The sequence below is a fragment of the Eptesicus fuscus genome, chromosome 6 (genome assembly GCF_027574615.1).
Source record: "Eptesicus fuscus isolate TK198812 chromosome 6, DD_ASM_mEF_20220401, whole genome shotgun sequence".
Lineage (NCBI taxonomy): Eukaryota > Metazoa > Chordata > Mammalia > Chiroptera > Vespertilionidae > Eptesicus > Eptesicus fuscus.
The window spans coordinates 56,186,976-56,209,562 of record NC_072478.1 but is presented as its reverse complement, the minus strand read 5'-3'; the positions used below and the strand labels follow the sequence as shown (position 1 = coordinate 56,209,562).

Genomic DNA, 22,587 nt, shown 5'->3' with positions numbered 1-22,587 from the left:
GCAACTTGTGGGCATGGGGGAGTTAATCTTCACCCGAGGATATTTTTCCATTGATTTTTAGAGAGAGTGGAAGGGAGAGATAAAGAGAAACATCAACATTGATGTGAGAGAGTCTCATTGATTGGTTGCCTCCTGCACATGCCCTGACCAGGACCCTTCAGTCTGAGAGCCAACGCTCTATCCACTGAGCGAAACTGGCTAGAGCTAAATTTGCAACTTTTAAATAGAAGTGCATATGGCCAAAATTTTTCAGTTTAACCTAGTCTTTTAAGTGCTTTTTTTGCTGTATTTGTACATTCTTCTCTTGTTGAATTTGCTCCATTAGTATAATTTTTCAAAATACCCCAAATTAGTTTTTGTTGCATTGAAAAGTTTGATTAGGGTTTTGACTTACGAATGATGAAATTCATGAAAGATATTTAGGAGCCAGTTCACAAAGTTCTTAATTTAGGTGTTTTTATTCGTAGATAGTGTGCATTTTAGAAAAGACCTTTACCAGAGTATGGATACCAACCTGTTACTTATTCTAATAAGCTTCTGTGTACTTTGCATTGGCTTCCAAAAAGAAAATACCTGAAAGCATTTTCCCATATTTTGAAAATATAAGCAGGAAATATTTCTTCCAGCAAATATTTACTAATCTCTTATATACCAATGTTCTCTGGTGCTGGAAATCTGATTTTGAGTAATATATTTTTAATTCTAGAAAGAAAGAACTTTATTTTCTTTTTTCACTGCTGTAGGAAAATGAGGTTCCAAAATTTGGGGTATGCACTTCAGTGGCTGAAAAGATTCTAATGTGATGAGTCTGTTTTGGGAGTGAGGATAGTATATACCTGAAAATTAAGATGCTTATAATACACTTCATATATGAACAGTGTGGATATTTTTTCCCTTGTAGATTTAGAGAAGTTTAATTTATTTTTAGCCTATAAATATTTTATATACATTGGTGGAATAAAAAGAATTCTATAAATGAAGGTAACTTGATTGGCAGAAAAATATCTCATGTAAAGAATTAATAGTTTTGTTTAGAGGGTAGTAATTACTTATTTAGAAAGCAAAAGTTTTACTTGTTTAATTATCTATGTTCTTATGACATAAAATGAAAACTCACTGAAATTTTTCTATACAGAGACTTTGAATTGGTCCCTGAGCTCACTGAACAGTTCTGCTAAACAAATCTCAAATGTGATTATACTCTGGGATGTACCTTTTTTAAGTTATCTGTACTTCTGATAAGTTTCTCTAGCCACATTACCACTCTTTTTATATATTGATTTCAGAGAGGAAAAGAGGGGAGAGAGAGAGATAGAAACATCAATGATGAGAATCATTGGTTGGCTGCCTCTTATACACCCCACACTGGGGATTGGGAATGTGCCCTGATGGGGAATGGGACCCTGACCTCCTGGTTCATAGGTTGACGTTCAACCACTGAGCCATGCAGGCCGGGGCACATTACCACTTTTAAATGAACCTCCAGTTCTTGCCATTCTTGTTTCATAGACATTTATCTGATTACTAGGCAACTATTATTTGAATAAGTTTTTCTATGAATAAGTCTTTTTTTTAATGTGAATTTACTCAGTTGGAATAAGAAACATCTTTTTCATATGGGATAATTAAAAATCACAGCAGAAAGACATTAATCCTTGTTCTATCCAAATGTAATGCCAGCTGTTGTTGGGACATAAATAGACCCAAAAGGTACAATCCATGACCTTAAAGGACTTAAGGTGAAAACGGATGCATACAAAGACAGGAAGAAGGAAGTAGAGGGAAGGAATCTGTCATAAGCTGAATATGCAGTTGTATAGTACTCAATAACCATGTTTTATCTTGCCTTTTAGCCTTCTTTTATCTAATGATGTAAATAAATGCACACAGAACTTCCAAGTTCTGTAAAGTTTTTCAATAAGTATTAAACGAACATTAAATGTCTAAGATTATGGCATTCACTAAGGGTAATGCAAAATTAGTTGATACAATTTTTGCCTTCTAGAAATTTTTACAAAAATAAAAGGAAATGAAAAATATTTTACATCTTTGTGCAACTCCATGTTCAGAAGATTGCTTATAAAAACTTCTTAATCTCTCCATTTTAGTCAAGTGTTTACTTCTAAAAATTAACACAAAATTAATTCTTTACTTTAAATAACAGAAATGCCCCTTTGGTGCCTTATCAATTGTCAACTTACCAAGCAACTTGGAAAAAGAAACAACACATCGATATTGTGCCAATGCCTTCAAACTTCACAGGTATATTTTCAAGTCAACATTCCTCTTTACTTCGGTGAAAAGTAAAATGCATTTGGAATTTTCAGAGATATGCAAAACTGGGAAAAAACTATTACCCATGCACTAAAGAGAAATACAATATTGTAACATCATGCGGAATCATATTATATATGTCAGTTGTTTATTCTGGCTAGCATTAGAGTTACCTGGTCTTTTTAAAGCTAATGCCCAGGTTTCAGCCCAGTTAAATAACATCCTGTCTCTGGATGAAAAGTCTGGACCTCAGTAAGTTGTAAAAGCTCCAAGATGATTCTAATATATAACTGGGGTTGAGAATCACTATTGTTAATAAACCTGTATTCCCAAAATGACTTTTAAGGAAACTTGTCCTAGATTTTACTTATCTATTAATTTCATGGTCAACAGAGAATATTACTCTGAACTTGGACATACATTATTAAATTACAGGAGTCCTTTGAGGTTTTTCATCTGCTAAACACTGATATTTTTAATCTGGAAGTCTAGATTTAACTAATAAAAAGGTATTTCTCAACCTGCCAGCTTTAAAGGGCCTCCTGCAGCAGGGAGAATGAAGTGGAATATTTCTGGTTGATGTGGCACTTCTCTCCTTGTAAGTAAGTGGCAGGAAAGCAACAACAACAAAAACAACAGTGTGAGGTTGCACCTGCTATGATATTTTTTACCAAAGCATTTTTTATACATTAAAACTGAGCCTTATATGCAAAGAATAATTGTTACTTTAGTACAGACTTTGAATAAATAAAACTTGGAGTAATATTGCCATAGATGCATATCTAACAATTAACAGTTTAAGTTAATCTTGGCTGGGGTTTTTTCTAATAGCCAATAATATCTGGCATATATCTCTTAGCTTAATGAATGTGTGTGGAGTGCAAGTGTATTAAAGTATGTCATTCTGATATTATTTAGCTTTTTCTGAGTTTTATTATTTTTGTATACTTTCGACAGGTTACCTATCCCTCGTCCAGGTGAAGTTTTGGGATTAGTTGGAACTAATGGTATTGGAAAGTCAACTGCTTTAAAAATTTTAGCAGGAAAGCAAAAGCCAAACCTCGGAAAGTACGATGTATGTATTACCACCTTATAAAAATTGGATAGCTTGGGTTGGTTTTGTGAGACTGAAAGGGAGTGTATATGTCATTTTTTTTTTTTGCTTTTGTTAATCCTTACCCAAGGATATTTTTCCATTGATTTTTAGAGAGAGTGGAAGGAAGTGGGGGAGACAGAAAGAGAAACATCGATTTGAGAGAGATACATTTAATTGGTTGCCTCCCACATGCACCCGACCAGGACCGGGGATTGAGCCTGCAACTGAGGTACATGCCCTTGACCAAAATCAAATCTGGGACCCTTCAGTCCTCAGGCTAACCAATGCTCTATCCACTGAGGCAAACAGTCCAGGGCTGTGTCTTTTTTTTTTTTTTTTTTTAGTTATTTTCAAAATTATTTGTGGAATTAATGCTAAGAAACTATACATAGATGAAACTCCTTCATTTTTTAATTAAAATCTGTCGGTGCTACTTACCTGATTATTCTGAGTTTTATTAACCTTTTGCACTCGGATGTCGAGTGTGACTTGACACGGTTAGCATCGGTAGCAGCTCGAACGTTGAGCCACACTCGACACGTAGTTTCACCGCGGGGGGTTAGAGGGGTTTTTGTCTATTTTTCCGGTATCTTTTCTTGTTTTCATTAGCATGAAAGGACAAGTAAAATGTAAATGCCGTCTCAACTGATGCCAAAAAAGAAAAAATGAAAAACCGATAACGCATGTGAAATTTATTAGGAAACTAGTACATGATCTTGTTGGAGAATTCAGAGATGGTACACTAACTTCCAGGGGTAGATTATTATCCACTAACTTAGACCAACGTTTAGATGGAAAGCTCCATATAATCACACCTCACCCTAACAAAAACTCCAAAGATTGTGTTGTTTGTTCTAACAGAAAAATCAAAGGAGGAAGAAGAGAGACGATTTATATTTGCGAAACATGTGAATGTAAACCAGGTCTTCATGTGGGTGAATGTTTCAAAAAATATCACACCATGAAAAATTATAAAGATTAAAATTACTCTTTGAATGTATCAATAATTTGAAATATAAAAAAACCCAAATAAATAAGTTTGTATGAAAAGAAACTCCAGTTTTTTATTCTACTGCTGCGCTTTGTAAAATCTGGGGTATTTAAAAAATTAAATCCCGAGTAGAATAAAGGAATCGAGAAAAAAGCAAGCGAGGGCAAAGGGTTAAACTGTTATGAGTTGGTGTACCTTGATTTGAAATTAAATCCTCAATATTAAGATTAAGTTAGAAGCCAGAAGTATTCTATTTGGACACATGTTCTATTTTGTATAACAGTCATCCTCATTGCAATTGTATTATTAAATTAAATTCAGGTAATTTTATGTATATTTCTAGGATCCACCGGATTGGCAAGAAATTTTGACTTACTTCCGTGGATCTGAATTGCAAAATTACTTTACCAAGATTCTAGAAGATGACCTCAAAGCTATTATCAAGCCTCAGTATGTAGACCAGATTCCCAAGGCTGCAAAGGTCAGTTGCTTTTTAGAAGGAATTTATACATTATAGATATTGATGGAGGTATAAACAATATATCAAATTATAGCAAAGATTGAAGGGATTTTAACATTGAATTTAATTTTAATATTGGAGGAAAACAGTAATGACTGTTTTTGTCCATATTATGACAGGGGACAGTAGGGTCTATTTTGGACCGAAAGGATGAAACAAAGACACAAGCAATTGTATGTCAACAGCTTGGTAAGTGTTTATTTTGTGTATGTGTTTGAATAGGCCCTAAACTTAAATTATAAAACAAATGTCTTTATATGGATTCTTGAAATACATGGGGAAATCTCTGATAGTTGTCATCTTTACTTTTTATTTCGCACAATTTTCAACTGAAATAGTCAAACTCAGAATGACCTACAATATAAATTTTACTTAGCAGAGGTGAAATAAAACTTATAATGTTAAACACAATGCCTCTATGTTCTTTGTAGATTTAACGCATCTAAAAGAACGAAATGTGGAAGACCTTTCAGGAGGAGAGTTGCAGAGATTTGCTTGTGCTGTCGTTTGCATACAGAAAGCTGACATGTAGGTTACCTTACACCTTTTATAGATCTCAATCCTTACTTTAGAGCTTTTATTTGGAATGCTGTAATAAAACAGTGGTTTTGAGAGAAACAATACAAGTAGTGTCTAAGATTCTCATTTTGAGGTAAGAAGCTCAAGCAATTGTGCATCCACTGCCCATTCTCCCTGTTCTTCCTGCAGGGGGAGAAACTCATTTATTTAAATAAATACTTTACAATTGATGGGGTCCAGAGTTTTTTACTATGAAGTAAGTTGTTTATTATTTAAACTCTCTTTGTACATAAGAAGAATATTTTTTAAGGCTTAATTAAGCTCTCCAACAAAGCCAGCAAGTTTTTTATAAATACCTCAAGTAGAATATAAGGTCTTTTAGATAACTCTGAATCAGGGTGGCATGCTATGTGAGAGTAAAAAGGGCCAGTTTCCTTCCTACCTTCCAGTGCCTCTCTTCTCCCCAATACTTCCTGCTCCCATATTCCACGTTTTTGCTCTGGCATCCAAAGCAGGCTAGCTCTCTAAAGTAGTCTATAATTCTGTGCACTGCCCTTCACTCCAGAAACTATTTGCTTAATACAACTGACTTCAGCTGTTTAAGAGAAAAGCTCTCTTTTACTTTGGACTAAATCAGAATATTTTTCATAAGCAGGTAACAATTTGTAAGGTAGCCTAATCTGGGAGTGTCTCCCCATGTTCAATATGCAGTTTGGCTTTTCGTAATTTCTTTTCTTCTTCTGAAGAAAATACGGAAGTTTTTACCATTACAGGGTAGACTCCTCATTAGAATAAGGGGATTTTTGTTGCCAAACATAAACTATATTATAGTGCTTTAAAATAACATGCAAGATAGAATTATGTCATACTTCTCTTTCAAATTATGCCTTTCTTTTTCATAGTTTCATGTTTGATGAACCTTCTAGTTACCTAGATGTCAAGCAGCGTTTAAAGGCTGCTATTACTATCCGGTCCCTAATAAATCCAGATAGGTAAGTACAGATTTGTCATATGCCTGTGTTATTTTGTTTGGGGAGTTTTATAGATTTCTAAAGACTAGACACTGGGGCCATCAATGTCATATACATGTGCATGTTTTCTATGTTGATTATTTGGAGCTACCATTTGAATTTACCTTCCTCTAACTAGAACATAGGTTCTTAATGCAAAATTCATTTACTACTATGCCTGTTTCCAGGGAACTATGAATACTCTGAAATGATCTGCAAATTCTAGTACAAATAAATGGGTTTCTGTGAAGCAGATCCTTAGCTCTTACCAGATCCTCAAATGAATATGTTACTCAGACACACACAAAATTTAGAACATAAGGATCAACAGAATAATTCCAGTTCTTCAGGGTCTTCCTGAGCACAAGAGAATTCTGAACCTCTACTAAGTAATCATAACACCCTGTATATATGGGTGCTTTTGTAGTTTGCAGAGTTTCTGAATCCATTATCTCATTTGAGCCTCATAGTAATCTTCTAAGTTAGAATATAATCTTTCAAATATCAGTGATAAAGAAACAAACTTAGTTGGGCCTAATAGCAGCTATAATTTTTACCTTGTACATAGGCCTGGCTCTTTGGGGAATGCAGGAGTATAAAATGTAGTCCCAGTATTCAAGGACTTTACAGCCTGGTAAAGAAAATACATAAGCAGTCAAATCAAGTTCTAAACCCTAGCCCTTTTTTATAAAATGTATTTATATCCCTTTATTATACTGAAATGAAAGTCATAGACAATCTACCTTCACACATAACTTTTTTTAAAATATCAAGTAATGGCCTAACCATAATCAAAAGATTAGTGATATATAACCAACTGACATGTATCTCAATTTGTAAATATTCCCCCAAATCACTAGTCAGAAATTATCAGACTACGGAACCTTCATTGTAAAAGGATAACATGTCAAAGCAAATTATATTAACAAAGTGAAGAAAATGGTTGAGTTAGACATTTGCACATATGTGCCAGGTCTTGGTATAGGGTTAAAATAATCTCTCTAGTGATAAATTGACAAAAAGTTAAATGAAGTATATCTGTATCCTGAAATTCTACATGTCAAAGCACACGTTCAGTCTTTAATGCTTTACAAAGATTTGGGAGATTATTATCTTTGGGTAAACAATGAGAAAAAGAGGATGGATTGGAGAAAGGAAAAATAATACAAAGGATTCTCTAGAATTCGACCTCTTAAGAACACCTTCAGTAGGATTGAAAACCAACAGGTAAACCAAAATTAATTGTCGGGTATAAATTTACACAGCATAGATTTCTCATTATGGTGCAGATTTCTGTTTTTTCCCAAATCCTCAGAAAATAGAGTGGCCCTCCTAAATTATTTTTTAGAGTTTTTAAATTTTTTTATTGATTTAGAGAGAGAAATAGAAACATCAATGAGAGAGAAGCATTTATCGGCTGCCTTCTGCATGGGCCCTATTGGGGATTGAGACCGCAACCCATGCATGTGCCCTGACCAGGAATTGAACCAGTAACCTCTTGGTGCATGGGTTGATGCTCAACCACTGAGCCACACCAGCTGGCTTTTTTTTTTTACATTTTGAACTTTTGCATAAGCTCCATTTGAAAGTAAGGAAAGCAGGAGGTTTTACCTGATTTTTTTCTTTTTAAAGTAAATTAAAAGCCACTAGATAATACTATGTTGCCTTATATTGGGCCTTAAAGATTTTAATGGTAAAAAATAGAGAATTATTCCAGGTAATGAAATATTGCCAACAGAAACATAAGGTAGGATGAGTACTGGCTCACTAATACTTCCTTTTCATATTAAATTTTCCCCCACTTTTTTTTTATTCCTACTTTTACTACCTGACACCTGGATTACTGTGATAGCTTCCTTTAAGAAAGTCTGGTTCTTCTTGCCTGGTTAATCTTCCTGAAGTGATATTCTTTCATACCATTCTTTTATTCTAAAACTAGGCTGTAGCTTCTAGCGATATTTTGCTATTTTTATTTTAATTGAAATAAAAAAATTAATTTCTTTAATCAAACTAGTTACATTCTAAGTGCTGGGCATTCCATGTAGTTAATTGCTACCATATGGGACAACATAGAGATAGAACATTTCCATAATCAGGGAAAGTTCTACTGGATAATGCTGTTAAAAACCTACCATTTCCCCCATTGCCAATTAACATAAGTCCAAATTCCTCATCATTCAACAACTTTATTAAATATCTGTTTGATGCATAACACAAGAGTAAAGATCATAGAAATGCAGATTGCAGCCTGCCTTCGGGGTGTTTGGGGACAAGTTGTAGGGTACTCAGAAAGTACAAGAATTAGATCAGAGTGACAGGTTCAAGAATGAGGGAACGAACATTCATTTTACCATAAGCGTGTTCCTACAGAAGTTAGGATTTGAGATGGTAGGAGGGACTTCCAACAAGTGAGGATTTAGGCAGGAGACATTTTAGAAGATAGAATACCCCTGAAACACACACAAATGGAAAAGTGGATTGTTTAGTAAATAATGAAAGATCCATTTTTCAGTGTGTCCTATATATAAATGAAGTAAAAATAGTAGCTTCAGTTTTAGAAGGTCTTAAAAGAAAAGTCTAATTTGTTTCTTTGGAAACTGAGAGCCATGTCTGGGGACCTGAAGAAAGTGAGATTTGTCTTTCCCAGCTACATTGGAAATTCTCAGATTCAGGATTCTGTCTGTCATTCTCCATGCATCCCCTACCACAGCCAGCATGGGACAAGTAGAAAGGTTGAATGTGTAAGGGGAATAGCATAATAATCAAATAGTTAGGCTACATCTGATTTAAATCTATTAATTGTTTCTGCTTTGTAAAGTTTATTTTAAAATGTTTATTAGTAAAATATATTTATTATATCCATAAACTATAATATTAACTCTTTTTTCTTTCAGTTTAGGATGCCAATTTGAAATAGGAACATCGCTAAGTCATATTTAAATAAATATTTTACGGCTTTTGTTTAATAATGGTCTTTATACTTAATTTTTTAAAAATATATCTCTTTTCCTGAAATTTACACTGTGGTTTTAAAAATTACATAGCAGTTATAATTAAATATAATTTTAATGTTATATATATTGTTACATCTTAAATCTATATTAATTTTCAGATATATCATTGTGGTGGAGCATGATCTAAGTGTATTAGATTATCTCTCTGACTTCATCTGCTGTTTATATGGCGTACCAAGTGCATATGGTGTTGTCACTATGCCTTTTAGTGTAAGAGAAGGTAACTTGCAAAACTGTTTTCACAATGCTGTATTCTCTCTATTCTAATGCTTAAGAAAATGTACTATTGTTGATATTAAGATGCTGTAATATGATTTATCTAAAACTCTAGTCTCATGGAATTTAATCACATAACAGAATATATAATATATGTGGGTATATTCATCAGTTATAATACAGAACATATCTTTTTGGAGAATTTTCTGTTGGGGTGGATAGAAAGAAATTTGGTAGAATAGTCTTACTATTTATTTGCTATATTAAAAGTTTCTTGTATATTTTAGCTTCTATAGAAACTTTCTTTTATTTATCATCTTCAACTTCATCTGTGACAGGCCAATACCAGTAGTGAAACTCTTGAAATTCATTTAGTGCTTATCTTGTTTTAAATGTATGTTATCTATCCTAAGTTTGTAGAACTAGGGCTGCCTAAAAGTCTAATAAGATAGTTTAGTAAGTATATATTACAGTTTAGTAACTGACTATATATAAGCCTAGTAAAATAGCTTGGTGAGTATATTTTTATGTATTCCTTCTACTTTCAGGAAAGAGGGACTCTCTGGCCTCTCTTTTCCATGCTCTTCCCTACCTAAGCAAGTTAGACAAAAGTAAAAACTAGCCTACCACTAAGTGGCTCCTGAAACAATATCTGTGCACTCTCCATCTGGTATGCCTTTTCATTTCTGTTCTATTTCCTTTTGCTGCTTTCTTACTTTTATTTTCCTTTATATTTCTTCTCTTTGGCTCTGCCTTCAGCTGACAACCTAGAACACCGAAAAGGACTACTTAGTCCATATTTTGAAAAAATAGCATAGTTTATAAGTGATAGTTTTTGAGATACCTAAGACACTTTTGGAAAAAGAAATTTCTATCGCATTATACATTTTGCATAAAAAAGCAGCGGTGGCTTTTTTTGTTTTATAAAAATATATAAATATTTTTAAATATATTTTTATTGATTTCAGAGAGAAAGGGAGAGAGATAGAAATACCAATGATGAGAGAGAATCACTGATGAGCTGCCTCCTGCACACCCCCCACTGATGACCGAGCCTGCCAACTGCACATATGCCCTGATCAGAAATCGAACCGTGACCTCTTGGTTCATAGGTCAGTGCTCACCCACTGAGCCACGCCAGCTAGGCTTAGTTTAAGCTGTGGGGAAGAATTTGTTATCACTTCTTAAACTTTGAGATAGATAGATAACATATTTAAAGGGAAAAAATTGTGAGATTACTCAGTTTTCTTTCTAATCGTCTTAAAGAGATATCAGAAGTTATTCTTCGTTTTATTTGCCTCAGTTGGCCAATATTTATTGAGTACTTACTCTATACCATATAGTAGTAATAGTTCTACAATCGTGTTGAAAATTATATGGATAATCACTTGTCAATTCTGTTTATGAATGAATGCCTTGTGTAAAGGCTTGTCACTGAAAAAATAGTTCCTGGTGAGGTTTTTAATGTGCCTTATCTGTTAAAACAATTCACATAGCAAACCACTTAATTTTTCTGCTTTCCTTTAATAAAACTGAAATTAATGCAATATATATAACTCTTTAAACTGTAAAAGCGGTAAGAGAAACATTGCAGTAGGAATATAAAGGTTGATTTATTAATGTTTTGCTCAAAGTCCCTTATTTCTCTGCATCTTCCTTTCCTTACCTTGTAAATTATGCACTTGGACTAAATGTTCACTAGGGTTCCTTTCCTTCAAGTTTATGTTTTTATTTAATTTTTGGTTTTAATTTTTTTAACCTCACATAAAGATTTTTTTATAATACAACTTTTGGCAAAATCAATGTATCTTTTCATTTGTTCTATCAGCAAATATTTATTGAGCACACCTATGTTTTAGGCTGAGCTTACAGGCCCCCTGATATGGCTCTCAGTTGCAGTTGAAACAAATAATATTCTTAGACTCTCTTTCGAGACCTTCTAAAACTTCAGCCAAGCTTTCTCTTACTTCTCCTTATATATAGGAAACACTAAAAAAGTGTTTTTGTTTATTTGTTTCCCAAATAATCCACTTTTTCATTTCTGTATCTGCCATTATGGATCTTAACAACTTTAGTATGGAGGGATTCTCATGTATAATATGCTAGTTTATTTCCATTTTTTATATCATTTTAAATATGTTTTGTTTTTTATTGACTTCAGAGAGAGGAAAAGAGAGAGGGATACCATCAATGATGAGCGAGAATCATTGACTGGCTGCCTCCCGCATAACCCCTATTGGGGATCGAGCCCGAAACCTGAGCATGTGCCCTGACCAACCAGGAATGGAACTGTGACCTCCTTGTTCATGGGTCGACACTCAACCACTGAACGACACTGGCCAGGCTTTAAAACCTTTTAGATAATGGTGTTTAACTTTGTATAATGAAGCGAAAAGGTGTCAAATGAAGTTCATTATTATCAAATGTCTTAGAAACCTGCAAAAATAATTAGGGGATAAATGCAGTAAATTATAACTTCAAAATGTAATTATAGCTCATGTGAAAATGAATACTCATAATTTAAATTGTTTATTTAAAAAATTATTCCCCAGCCTGGCTGGCGTGGTTCAGTGGTTAAGCGTCAACCTATGAACCAGGAGGTTGTGGTTCTATTCCCACTTGGGGCACATGCCCAGGGTGCTGGCTTGGTCGCCCATAGGGGGCGTGCAGGAGGCAGCCAGTCAGTGATTCTCTCATCATTTATGTTTTTATCTCACCCTCTTCCTCCCTATAAAAATATTTAAAAATAAAGAAGAAGAAAGGAACTTGTTGCTTTTTTAAAAAGTTACTCCCCAAACTATTTTATATCATTTTATGTCAATCCATGAAAATATTCCACTTTTACTAGTCATTTTTAGAGAAAAAATAGAATTTGCGAGTTAAAAATGAGCAGCAGAAATGGCATTGTATGCTTTTGCATTAAACCTGCTGGGGAAAATACCTTATAAAATCACATCGTAATGAAAGGATGTGCTTTGTATGTGTGTGTATATATATGCCACATATATGTGCACGAATTATTTAAAGCTTCATTAGATACATAAAACAGTGTTGTCACTGCATGTTATCATAAATCCACAGAAATTTAAAGCCTGTGCTTACAGTGATCCCAAGAGAGCCTGAGGTTTGAGCTCTTGTGTAATAATTTCTTGCTATAGAGAAAGTTTAGTTTTTAATTGATCTTTACTAATCTATTGTCAATGATTTTTCAATAGGCATAAACATTTTTTTGGATGGCTACGTTCCAACAGAAAATTTGAGATTCAGAGATGCATCACTTGTTTTTAAAGTGGCTGAGACAGCAAATGAAGAAGAAGTTAAAAAAATGTGTATGTATAAATATCCCGGAATGAGAAAAAAGATGGGAGAGTTTGAGCTAGCAATTGTAGCTGGAGAGTTTACAGATTCTGAAATCATGGTGATGTTGGGGGAAAATGGTAAGTTTTTCTAATTTTTTGATATGTGAACATCTGTTCTGTTTACCTAGTAACTTAGTCTTAACTACTCCATGAAAAACTCAGTTATAGGTCTGGAAGTTGGATTGAATCCATACATTTCTCAGTATAGGTCACATTTTGTAACATTATATGATTTAATCTCACTGTCATTCAATCAAGTTCATATTATTTTGTCTGACAACCTTCAGTAAAAATAAGATTTTTTTGAAATCTAGTTTCTCTATTTATAAATTGATATGGCATTTATTCATATAGGATACTGACTAGGAAGAAAACAATATTTGCAATTCACAAGCAATCATGTTTTAAATGTCATTGCACTCTTTCTTTTGGAGATTTTCTTATTTCAAATCCAAACTAGTCTACCTTTGTAAGTAGTTCTATTACCAGCACTTTTTAATATTATGTTGCCATCATAAATACAATTATGTGATGAATTTGAGTACCAAATATCTGATATTGCTTTCATGATTTAAAAAAAAAACAACACATTTGAATGGCATACTTATCTATAATAATAAAAGCATAATATGCTAATTAGACCAGACGTCATTCCTTCTGGACAAAGCTGCAGCAGGCAACCACGGCAGCAGGGGGCCGGGGCCAAGGCCCTTACACGAATTTCATGCATCAGGCCTCTAGTAGCTTATAAAACTGCGGGATAAAAATTTTATGAGGGTTGTTCAATGTATCAGCCTTTAGTTAATGAAGGAATTTTGAGAACTGGGTTGCAGTTAACTTAAATATTTCGTGTAAATTGTCTTCATGATGGTATAAATCATAACAATACTATTTTATCTTAATAAATTGCATGTATTGACATTTTAGTTAAATATCATCTTTTAAAAAGTAGCCAAAGTCTAACACTTTGTAGGCCTATCATTTATTAAAATAGTCATTATTATTTTTAACTAGTTTATATTCCTCCTAATTAGTTTAGAGCAGTGGTTCTCAACCTTTCTAATGCCGCGACCCTTTAATACAGTTCCTCATGTTGTGGTGACCCCCAACCATAAAATTATTTTCGTTGCTACTTCATAACTGTAATTTTGCTACTGTGATGAATCGTAATGTAAATATCTGTGTTTTCCGATGGTCTTAGGCTCTACTGCAGCGGTTCTCAACCTGTGGGTTGCGACCCACAGGTTGAGAACCGCTAGCTGGGTCGCCTAAGACCATCGGAAAACACAGATATTTACATTACGATTCATCACAGTAGCAAAATTACAGTTATGAAGTAGCAACGAAAATAATTTTATGGTTGGGGGTCACCACAACATGAGGAACTGTATTAAAGGGTCGCGGCATTAGAAAGGTTGAGAACCACTGGTTTAGAGTGATATTTGAGAGGTGAATCATGAAAGTTTAAGTATTTCTCTGCATGACCTTCAGAATTCAGTAGTGTCAGTGTATATATTTAAACTAATTTCTCAATTAAAACCCAGTAATACATAGTGATTTACACTAAATGTGGAGCATCTTTCAAGTCAATTTGTTGTATGTTGTGTTGCCAGGTACTGGTAAAACGACATTTATCAGAATGCTTGCTGGAAGACTGAAACCTGATGAAGGAGGTACTGTTGTAATCTTGGTTCCTTTTACTCAGTTCTACATAGTAAACTTTAAAGATCTGGGCAGTTTTCAGTGTTTTATTTATTTGCATTATTTTGCAGGAGAAGTACCAGTTCTAAACGTCAGTTATAAGCCACAGAAAATCAGTCCCAAGTCAACTGTGAGTTATTCTGTTATTTGGTTATTAAAGAAAAGTTTTATATATATATATATATAACGTTAATCTTTTCTATAACAAAATTATAATTAATTTCTGTACAGTTTTATCAAAACGTGTCTAGAGTCCAGCCGGCATGGCTCAGTGGTTGAGCATCAATCTGTGAATGAGGTCATAGTTCGATTCCAAATCAGGGCACATGCCCTGATTGCAGGCTCGATCCCCAGTAGGGGGCATGCAGGAGGCAGCCAATCAATGGTTCTCTCATCATTGATGTGTCTGTCTCTCTCTCTCTCCCTCTCCCTTCCTCTCTGAAATCAATAAAAACACATAAATATATATGTATATATTTTTTTAAGTGTTTAGAGAAGTTATTAAGACTATAGTCGTAGATTCATTTCCACTAAGAAAATGCTTTTAAAAATCTGATAGGCAGCTTTTCCCAAAATGAACCTTTAAAAACCTTAAGTGTTTTGTGCTGCAAATAACACGATCAAGAAAGTGAAAAGGCCTCTCACAGTATGGAATAAACTATTTGAAAATCATTTATCTCAAATATATAAAGAACTCTTAAAACTCAATTTGAAAATAGGCAACAGATTTGAATAGACATTTTTCCAAAGAAGATATACAAATGCTCAATAAGCACATTAAAAGATGCTCAGCATCATTAGTCATTAGGGAAATGCAAATCTAAACCACAATGTAATAACCACTTCATACCTACTGGGATGACTTAAATTAAAAAAAAAAAAGTATTGGTGAGATATGAACCTCATACATTGCTGGTGGGAATGTATAATGGTGCAGCCAATTTGAAAAACAACTTAGCAGTTCCTCAAACAATTAAACATAGTTACATACGAAGCAGCACTTCCACTCCTAGATATATCCCCAAGAGAAATGAAGACTGTCTCAACACAAGAATTTGCACACGGGTACATTATTCATAATAGCCAAAATGTGGGAAATAACCCAAATGTCCATCAGCTGATGAACAGAATAAACACTGTATGTCCATAAAATTTAATGTTATTCACCCATAAAATGAAATAAAGTACTAATACATGTTGCAATATGGATGGATGAACCTTGAAAACATGAAGTTAATCTTCTCTATTTTCTGCAGGTGTTGTAATGAACTTCTTGACTACAGTATCCATACTCAGTACCTCAATACTCACTTAGGTCTATTTGAGATGGCTTAGCTTACAATAAAAAATTTTACCATTGATACTTTCTATAAGCTTACCTTTTTTTAAAATATATTTTTTTATTGATTTCAGAGAGGAAGGGAGAGAGAGAGAGAGAGAGAGAGAGAGAGAGAGAGAGAGAGAGAGAAACATCAATGACGAGAATCATTGATCAGCTGCTTTCTGCACACCTCCTACTGGGGATTGAGCTCGCAACCCTGGGCATGTGCCCTGACCGGAAATCGAACATGACCTCCTGGTTCATAGGTCAACGTTCAACCACTGAACCACACCAGCCCGGCTAAGCTTACCTTTTAAGTTCTCAAACTCAGACCTCTCCAGAAATAACAAGCAGTGCATCTCAAGATTCATCCCTATCAGTTTGTATTATCTTACTGATTATTCCTATTCTCAATGACTTCTTCCCTGAAACAGTCATCATTTGTTACTTTCAAATTTCAAGATTATTGTTTTTTTTCATTGTTGGACATGATGGGTTTAATTTAAAATGTTTAGAACATGCCATAGATGACAGATAAGCATAGAAACACTATTGATATCTGTTGGTGGCAAATTGACATAGTTTTGCTCTGGAACCTAACTTTGTTACAATTCGTAATTAGAGTAGTTCTGAACTGAAATAAATTTTCAATATCTATTAAAAACAGGGAAGTGTTCGACAATTACTACATGAAAAGATACGAGATGCTTATACTCATCCACAATTTGTGACTGATGTAATGAAGCCTCTGCAAATTGAAAACATCATCGATCAAGAGGTACTCTAATTTTTTGTTATTTTATTATTTTAAACTGGATGTCTCTAAATCGTTTGCTAACCTTCTCCACATAGGTACAGACATTATCTGGTGGTGAACTGCAGCGAGTAGCTTTAGCTCTTTGTTTGGGCAAACCTGCTGATGTCTATTTAATTGATGAACCATCTGCATATTTGGACTCTGAACAAAGATTGATGGCAGCTCGAGTTGTCAAACGGTAATAACCTCATGAAAGTATTATTTTTGGTTATGTGGCCTGACATATAACTGTGCCTAATATAGCATTTGAATATTTGATTATATAAAACTATAAAAGATTTTGCAATCATGTGTTTTAGTTTCATACTCCATGCCAAGAAGACAGCCTTTGTTGTGGAACATGACTTCATCATGGCCACCTATCTAGCAGATCGAGTCATTGTTTTTGATGGTGTTCCATCTAAGAACACAGTTGCAAACAGGTAAAACTACTTTCTAAAATATTCAGCCTAATTATCCTACCTAATAATAGACAAATATGCAAATTGACCATACCTTCGCTATGCCGATTGGCCAGGAGGCGCGGGGGGGCGGGACTCAGGGTGGCCGGGGTGGCCGATTTCGAGCTCAGCGTCTGCGCCATGGCTGTGCTGCGGCACAGAAGGGGCCTCTGGGGCAGCGAGCTCACATCCCACCGCGGACCATCAAAAGCGGGGGAGCTGGGTGCCTGTCCACTCAGGCACCAGCGAACAGGCACCCAGCTCCCCCCCCTAAACGTGCATGATTCAATCATGCACTGGGCCTCTAGTAACTTTTAATAATTAGAAAGTTATCTAAAATTTTCCAATAAGCTTATAAACATTACTCATACTATTTGAATTTTTTTTTTAATCCTCACCGGAGGATATGTGTGTTTTTTTTAAATGATTTTTAGAGAGAGGGCAAGGCAGAGAGAGAGAGAGAAACATCAGTTGGTTGCCTACCATACTCTCCCTGACTGGGAATCGAACCCGCTCACTACCTTTTTTTGGTATATGGGACGAAGACCCAACCAACTGAGCCACCTGGGGATTCAAACCATTTTAAGTTTTAAGAAGGAAAGAGATAGCCAGAAATAGAAATTATACTGTGACATCTAAGATTATTCACATGGAATACTGGATGTGATCCGGCAGAATCGTTTTCAGACTATAGTATAGAACTCCTGGCCCAGGGGGATTAGCCCCTCGCCTTTTAATTTTTGTTAACTTTTACCTGCATTATTTGGATTTCCAAAACACATTAAGATTCCGAATTTGCAATAACCTTGAAAACCATACGTGTCACATATGATATATAAAATAAAGTCCTCATAGGTTACATGATTGCTTGTGGTAAAGATCATAGTAAACCCCAAATGTAATGATTTTACTGTTTCCCTTTTTTTCCTATCATTTTTTTCCTTACTGGCTTGAGAGCATTTGTAATGTAGAAAAGCCTAACATACAAGGTTTTACTGTAAAACCTTATATTAGGTTGACCCATATGAAATTACTGTATTCAACCATTTTTGACCTATAAAAACAGTAATTTTATGTGATTCCAACATAACATTTTCTGGTGTTAGGGAGGAATGGAGTTGCTATTTGAATAATTCATTCATGAAATACAAATAATTTACTAAGCTTCCCAGGATTCCATTATTTTCATTTTAAATTTATACATCAATTACTGAAAATTACATATTTCTTTGAGAGGGGCATTTCTTAGGCCATATAAAGCTTATTTATTCAAGTAATGATCCTCTTTGTTTCTATACTAGTAAAATGCTTATAAAATGTTCCATGCGTATGATATGATTTAGGATGAATAAAGCATAGACATTTTAAAAGTTCTTATTGCCCTAACCAGTTTGCCACCTACACTTGATGTAGGCTGTGAAATGTGTGGATAGAGCTTCAGCCTGCGGACTCAAGGGTCCCAGGTTCGATTCCAGTCAAGGGCATGTACATTGGTTGCGGGCACATCCCCAGTAGGGGGTGTGCAGGAGGCAGCTGATTGATGTTTCTCTCTCATCAATGTTCCTAACTCTCTCTCCCTCTCCCTCTCTGTAAAAAATCAATAAAACATATTTTTTTTAAAAGTTCTTATTATTAAAAACCATTATGTTGTACATATTCCCTCCAGTGCCTAATTTCTAACCAAGTCTCTTCTCCCCTAAAAATGTCATATTTGAAATTCTGTAATTTCCTAATTAATGATCTTTTGCTTTTCTATAGTACTTCTTAAATATTTTTTTCCAGATCAGAAACAAGTTAAACTATGTTTTGCACAAAAATTTATAGCCAAACTACAGAGTCTACACAAAGACATTTCAGAACATAGAGTTTATAATATGCTCTGGTATACTGCTATCCAGATGACTTATTGGGGAATTAGAGGGACAGTGAATTTGATGGGTAGAATTTAATCAAAATTGACCTTGTTTTTCTTCTAGTCCTCAAACCCTTTTGGCTGGCATGAATAAATTTTTATCTCAACTTGAAATTACATTCAGAAGAGATCCAAACAACTATAGGCCAAGAATAAACAAACTCAATTCCATTAAGGTATGTAGAAAAACTATCTTAAATCTTGGATAACTAAAGGCATGTTTCATATTAAAATCTGTATTATATTTTATTAATTTCAAGAGTCATGCTTTTCATATATTAATACCTGGTGGCATACTTGAGTTTTATAGGCAGCAATTGTGATGTGGTTGCCATTGCTACATGAACTCCGGCAGAGCTGTTCATGTCATCTGAGTGGTACCCACTGCTGTACCACGTGTGTTAATTGCCATTTAACTGCCTTCAGAAAGATTACACTAATGCACCAGTGAAACAAGTTTTTAAGAATACCTGAATCAGTTTGTTTTTTTTTCTTTTTGTGCATGCATAGGAGCAACATAAAGCATATAGTTGAAGAGTCTAAATAAGCTCCTTCAATGATCATAAAATTTTAAACAATGGAAAAATATTTTGTCAGTTTAATTGGCCCTTTTTCTTTCTTTGTGGTATCTAAAATAATTGTGCCACCTACACTTGAAGCCTACATCAGAAGACAATAATTTTTTGGTCGCTAAAAATTCATTTTTAAAATGAATTCTAAAAAAACCATTTGTTTTTATATACCCTGCAGAGCCTCTTTAAAATGCTTCTTACAATAAAATAAAATAAAATAAAATGCTTCTTACATTTTGTGGTCCTCTGGCTATCATAATACTTTAGAAACTGTAGAAGTATGTTATACACCATACCTGTAGCATTCACTAGATTTTATTTTTTGGTACTCCGCTAGCCTTGTGACTTAACCATGAGTTTTTGGAAGGCAGAGACAAGGTCATTGTACACATCATGTTGCCTTTAGCCTTCTCTGTGTTTTGTTTATGACAGTTATTCACTGGCCAGAAGAATGAAATGACAAATTTTAACTTAAAAGTAAAGTTTCCTCAGTTTTGGAAAACATTAGGCAGAAAAGAGGACTTAAATTCTAGAACATTCATTATGCAGAACTTATTTTTCCTAAGAATTTCTGCTGAAGTATTATGAACACGGTGTTTTATTTCCTTGTGTTCCCCCCCCCCCATTTTTTATTGAATGAACACTGTACTGTCACTTTTTTTTTTTTTTGCAGAAATTTCTGGTTTGATTCTCTCTGCCCACTCATCTCGGTCATAACTTAACCCTAATAAGCGAGCAGCTAGGCAAATAGGTAGATGGATCATTACTGGCCAGTCAGTAAAGAGCACTGGGGAAATTTTTTACATATTTTGTGCACTAGGCAGTTCTCAAACCAACAATATGGACCTTTTGTACCAGGAGCTTAAAATGATGAAAATGGAATTTAATAGTTTTCCTGGAAACAGTATTCTTTGTGGCAACTTGATGAGTGTAAATAAGTATTTTATGTGAAGGGCTTTGCTTGACGTGAACCAAGGGAGGTGTTCTGTAGTAGGGATGGGGAGCAGAGGTAGTAATCTTGCTTTTAAGTCATGGACCCAGGAATATCCAGAAGCAGACCTCAGTGCAGACGAGGTTTGCACTAAGTAATACTGTGAGTGAAAGTCTACCTCTACATGTAGGAAAATGGTGTTGATTTTTGTTGCTTCTCTATTTTATTTTTTAGGATGTAGAACAAAAGAAGAGTGGAAACTACTTTTTCTTGGATGATTAGACTGAATCTGGCAATATCGATAAACCGTTTATTAAGAGAAACATTGGGATTTTGTCATATAAAACTTTAATCAGGTTTAATGCCCCACATACTCCAGAGCCTGAAGTAGAATTTACTTATTGTAACATAAGCCAGTTGTGTTGTAAATTGTAGTCTGAACCACAAAACAATGAAACTTTTCTGTTCTTGATGATAAGGCTCTTTTTGCCTCTAACATTCTAAAATGAACACATTTCAAGCTACATTAATTACCTCCAAACTTTAATGATGTATAGGAAGATTTTTCAGTAGATGTGCTACTGTATTCATGTACCAAATGCTGACCAGTGTTGCCCCCTTTTAAAAGTCTTGAAAAAAGTTTCTGTACTTACATTGTTGCCAAGTATGCCAATATAATGAACTGCCCTTATTTTAAAGTCGGTCTAAGACTCCACTGATGAAATTTGATAAATAAACCTTAGGATTATATTTGTTTCCAGTCTTTGCACTATCTTATCAGTGTGTTTAGATCATCTACTACAAACCACCACTGTCAGAAATGGCTGTTACCAACTTAATCATTGCTTACAATTTTTGGTGCTTTTGAATATCTTCATAAAAATCATTTCAGCCGAAACCGGTTTGGCTCAGTGGATAGAGCGTCGGCCTGTGGACTGAAGGGTCCCAGGTTCGATTCCAGTCAAGGGCATGTACATTGGTTGCGGGCACATCCCCAGTAGGGGGTGTGCAGGAGGCAGCTGGTCGATGTTTCTCTCATCGATGTTTCTAGCTCTCTATCCCTCTCCCTTCCTCTCTGTAAAAAATCAATAAAATATATATATTAAAAAAAAAATCATTTCAGTATACCCCAACTTGCACCAAGAAAACAACCTAACTTCACTTTGATATACTCAAGCATAGCATTCCATAAGATTCTATATTCTGTAATTGCTCTCAAGGTAATAGTTCTCTAAACATACCTTTTTATAATCACTAAACAAGATTTAGGAAAATGCATTGTAAAGAGCACTTGCTTCCCAGGCTGGAAAATCTCTCGAGTTGGTGCCTAAGCATTTATATATTAAGTTTCCACAGATTTCTGATGGGCAGCCAAGAACTGTGAGCCACTTATCTAAAGGCAACATTAATGCAAACACTCCCCAGGTAACAATATAAAGTATCCCTTGTACCACCAAATACACTCAATTCTAAATTTGGATCTAGAGGATATTATGTAAATCTATTTAACTTTTTTTTTCTTTTTAGTTTTTGATAATGTACAGCAAGAGTTCTAATATTTTATCCAAGCCCTCAGTTTGAGCAATAGAAACCTCTAGTGTGAAACCACTTTCAGTTATACTTCTAATTTTATTTTTAAAAATATTTTTATTGATTTCAGAGAGGAAGGGAGGAGGACACAGATAGAAACATCAATGATGAATCATTAATCGGCTGCCTCCTGCAGGCCCCACACTGGGGATAGAGCCTACAACCTGGGCATGTACCCTGACTGGGAATCATACCATGACCTGGTTCATAGGTCAAGGCTCAACCACTGAACCACACCAGCCAGGCATAAGTTCTAAAAATTTACCCAAGTCTCAGTTTGAGCAATAGGACCCTCTAGTGTGAA

The 22,587-nt window shown here is 34.7% G+C and overlaps 1 protein-coding gene across 1 annotated transcript in view; it reads left to right on the top strand.

The window, feature by feature from the left end:
- ABCE1 (ATP binding cassette subfamily E member 1) overlaps positions 1-21,443 on the top strand; it is a 28,021-nt gene extending 6,578 nt beyond the window's left edge. Inside the window, exons 4-18 of the mRNA XM_008143855.3 lie at positions 2,165-2,262; positions 3,232-3,349; positions 4,705-4,842; positions 5,001-5,070; positions 5,313-5,409; positions 6,303-6,392; positions 9,523-9,644; positions 12,856-13,077; positions 14,613-14,672; positions 14,772-14,830; positions 16,689-16,799; positions 16,874-17,016; positions 17,138-17,260; positions 19,255-19,366; positions 20,928-21,443. Coding sequence (XP_008142077.1) covers positions 2,165-2,262; positions 3,232-3,349; positions 4,705-4,842; positions 5,001-5,070; positions 5,313-5,409; positions 6,303-6,392; positions 9,523-9,644; positions 12,856-13,077; positions 14,613-14,672; positions 14,772-14,830; positions 16,689-16,799; positions 16,874-17,016; positions 17,138-17,260; positions 19,255-19,366; positions 20,928-20,975 — 1,611 coding nt within the window. The 3' untranslated portion in view covers positions 20,976-21,443. The remainder of the gene's footprint in view (positions 1-2,164; positions 2,263-3,231; positions 3,350-4,704; positions 4,843-5,000; positions 5,071-5,312; positions 5,410-6,302; positions 6,393-9,522; positions 9,645-12,855; positions 13,078-14,612; positions 14,673-14,771; positions 14,831-16,688; positions 16,800-16,873; positions 17,017-17,137; positions 17,261-19,254; positions 19,367-20,927) is intronic.
- The last annotated feature ends 1,144 nt before the right edge of the window (positions 21,444-22,587 follow it).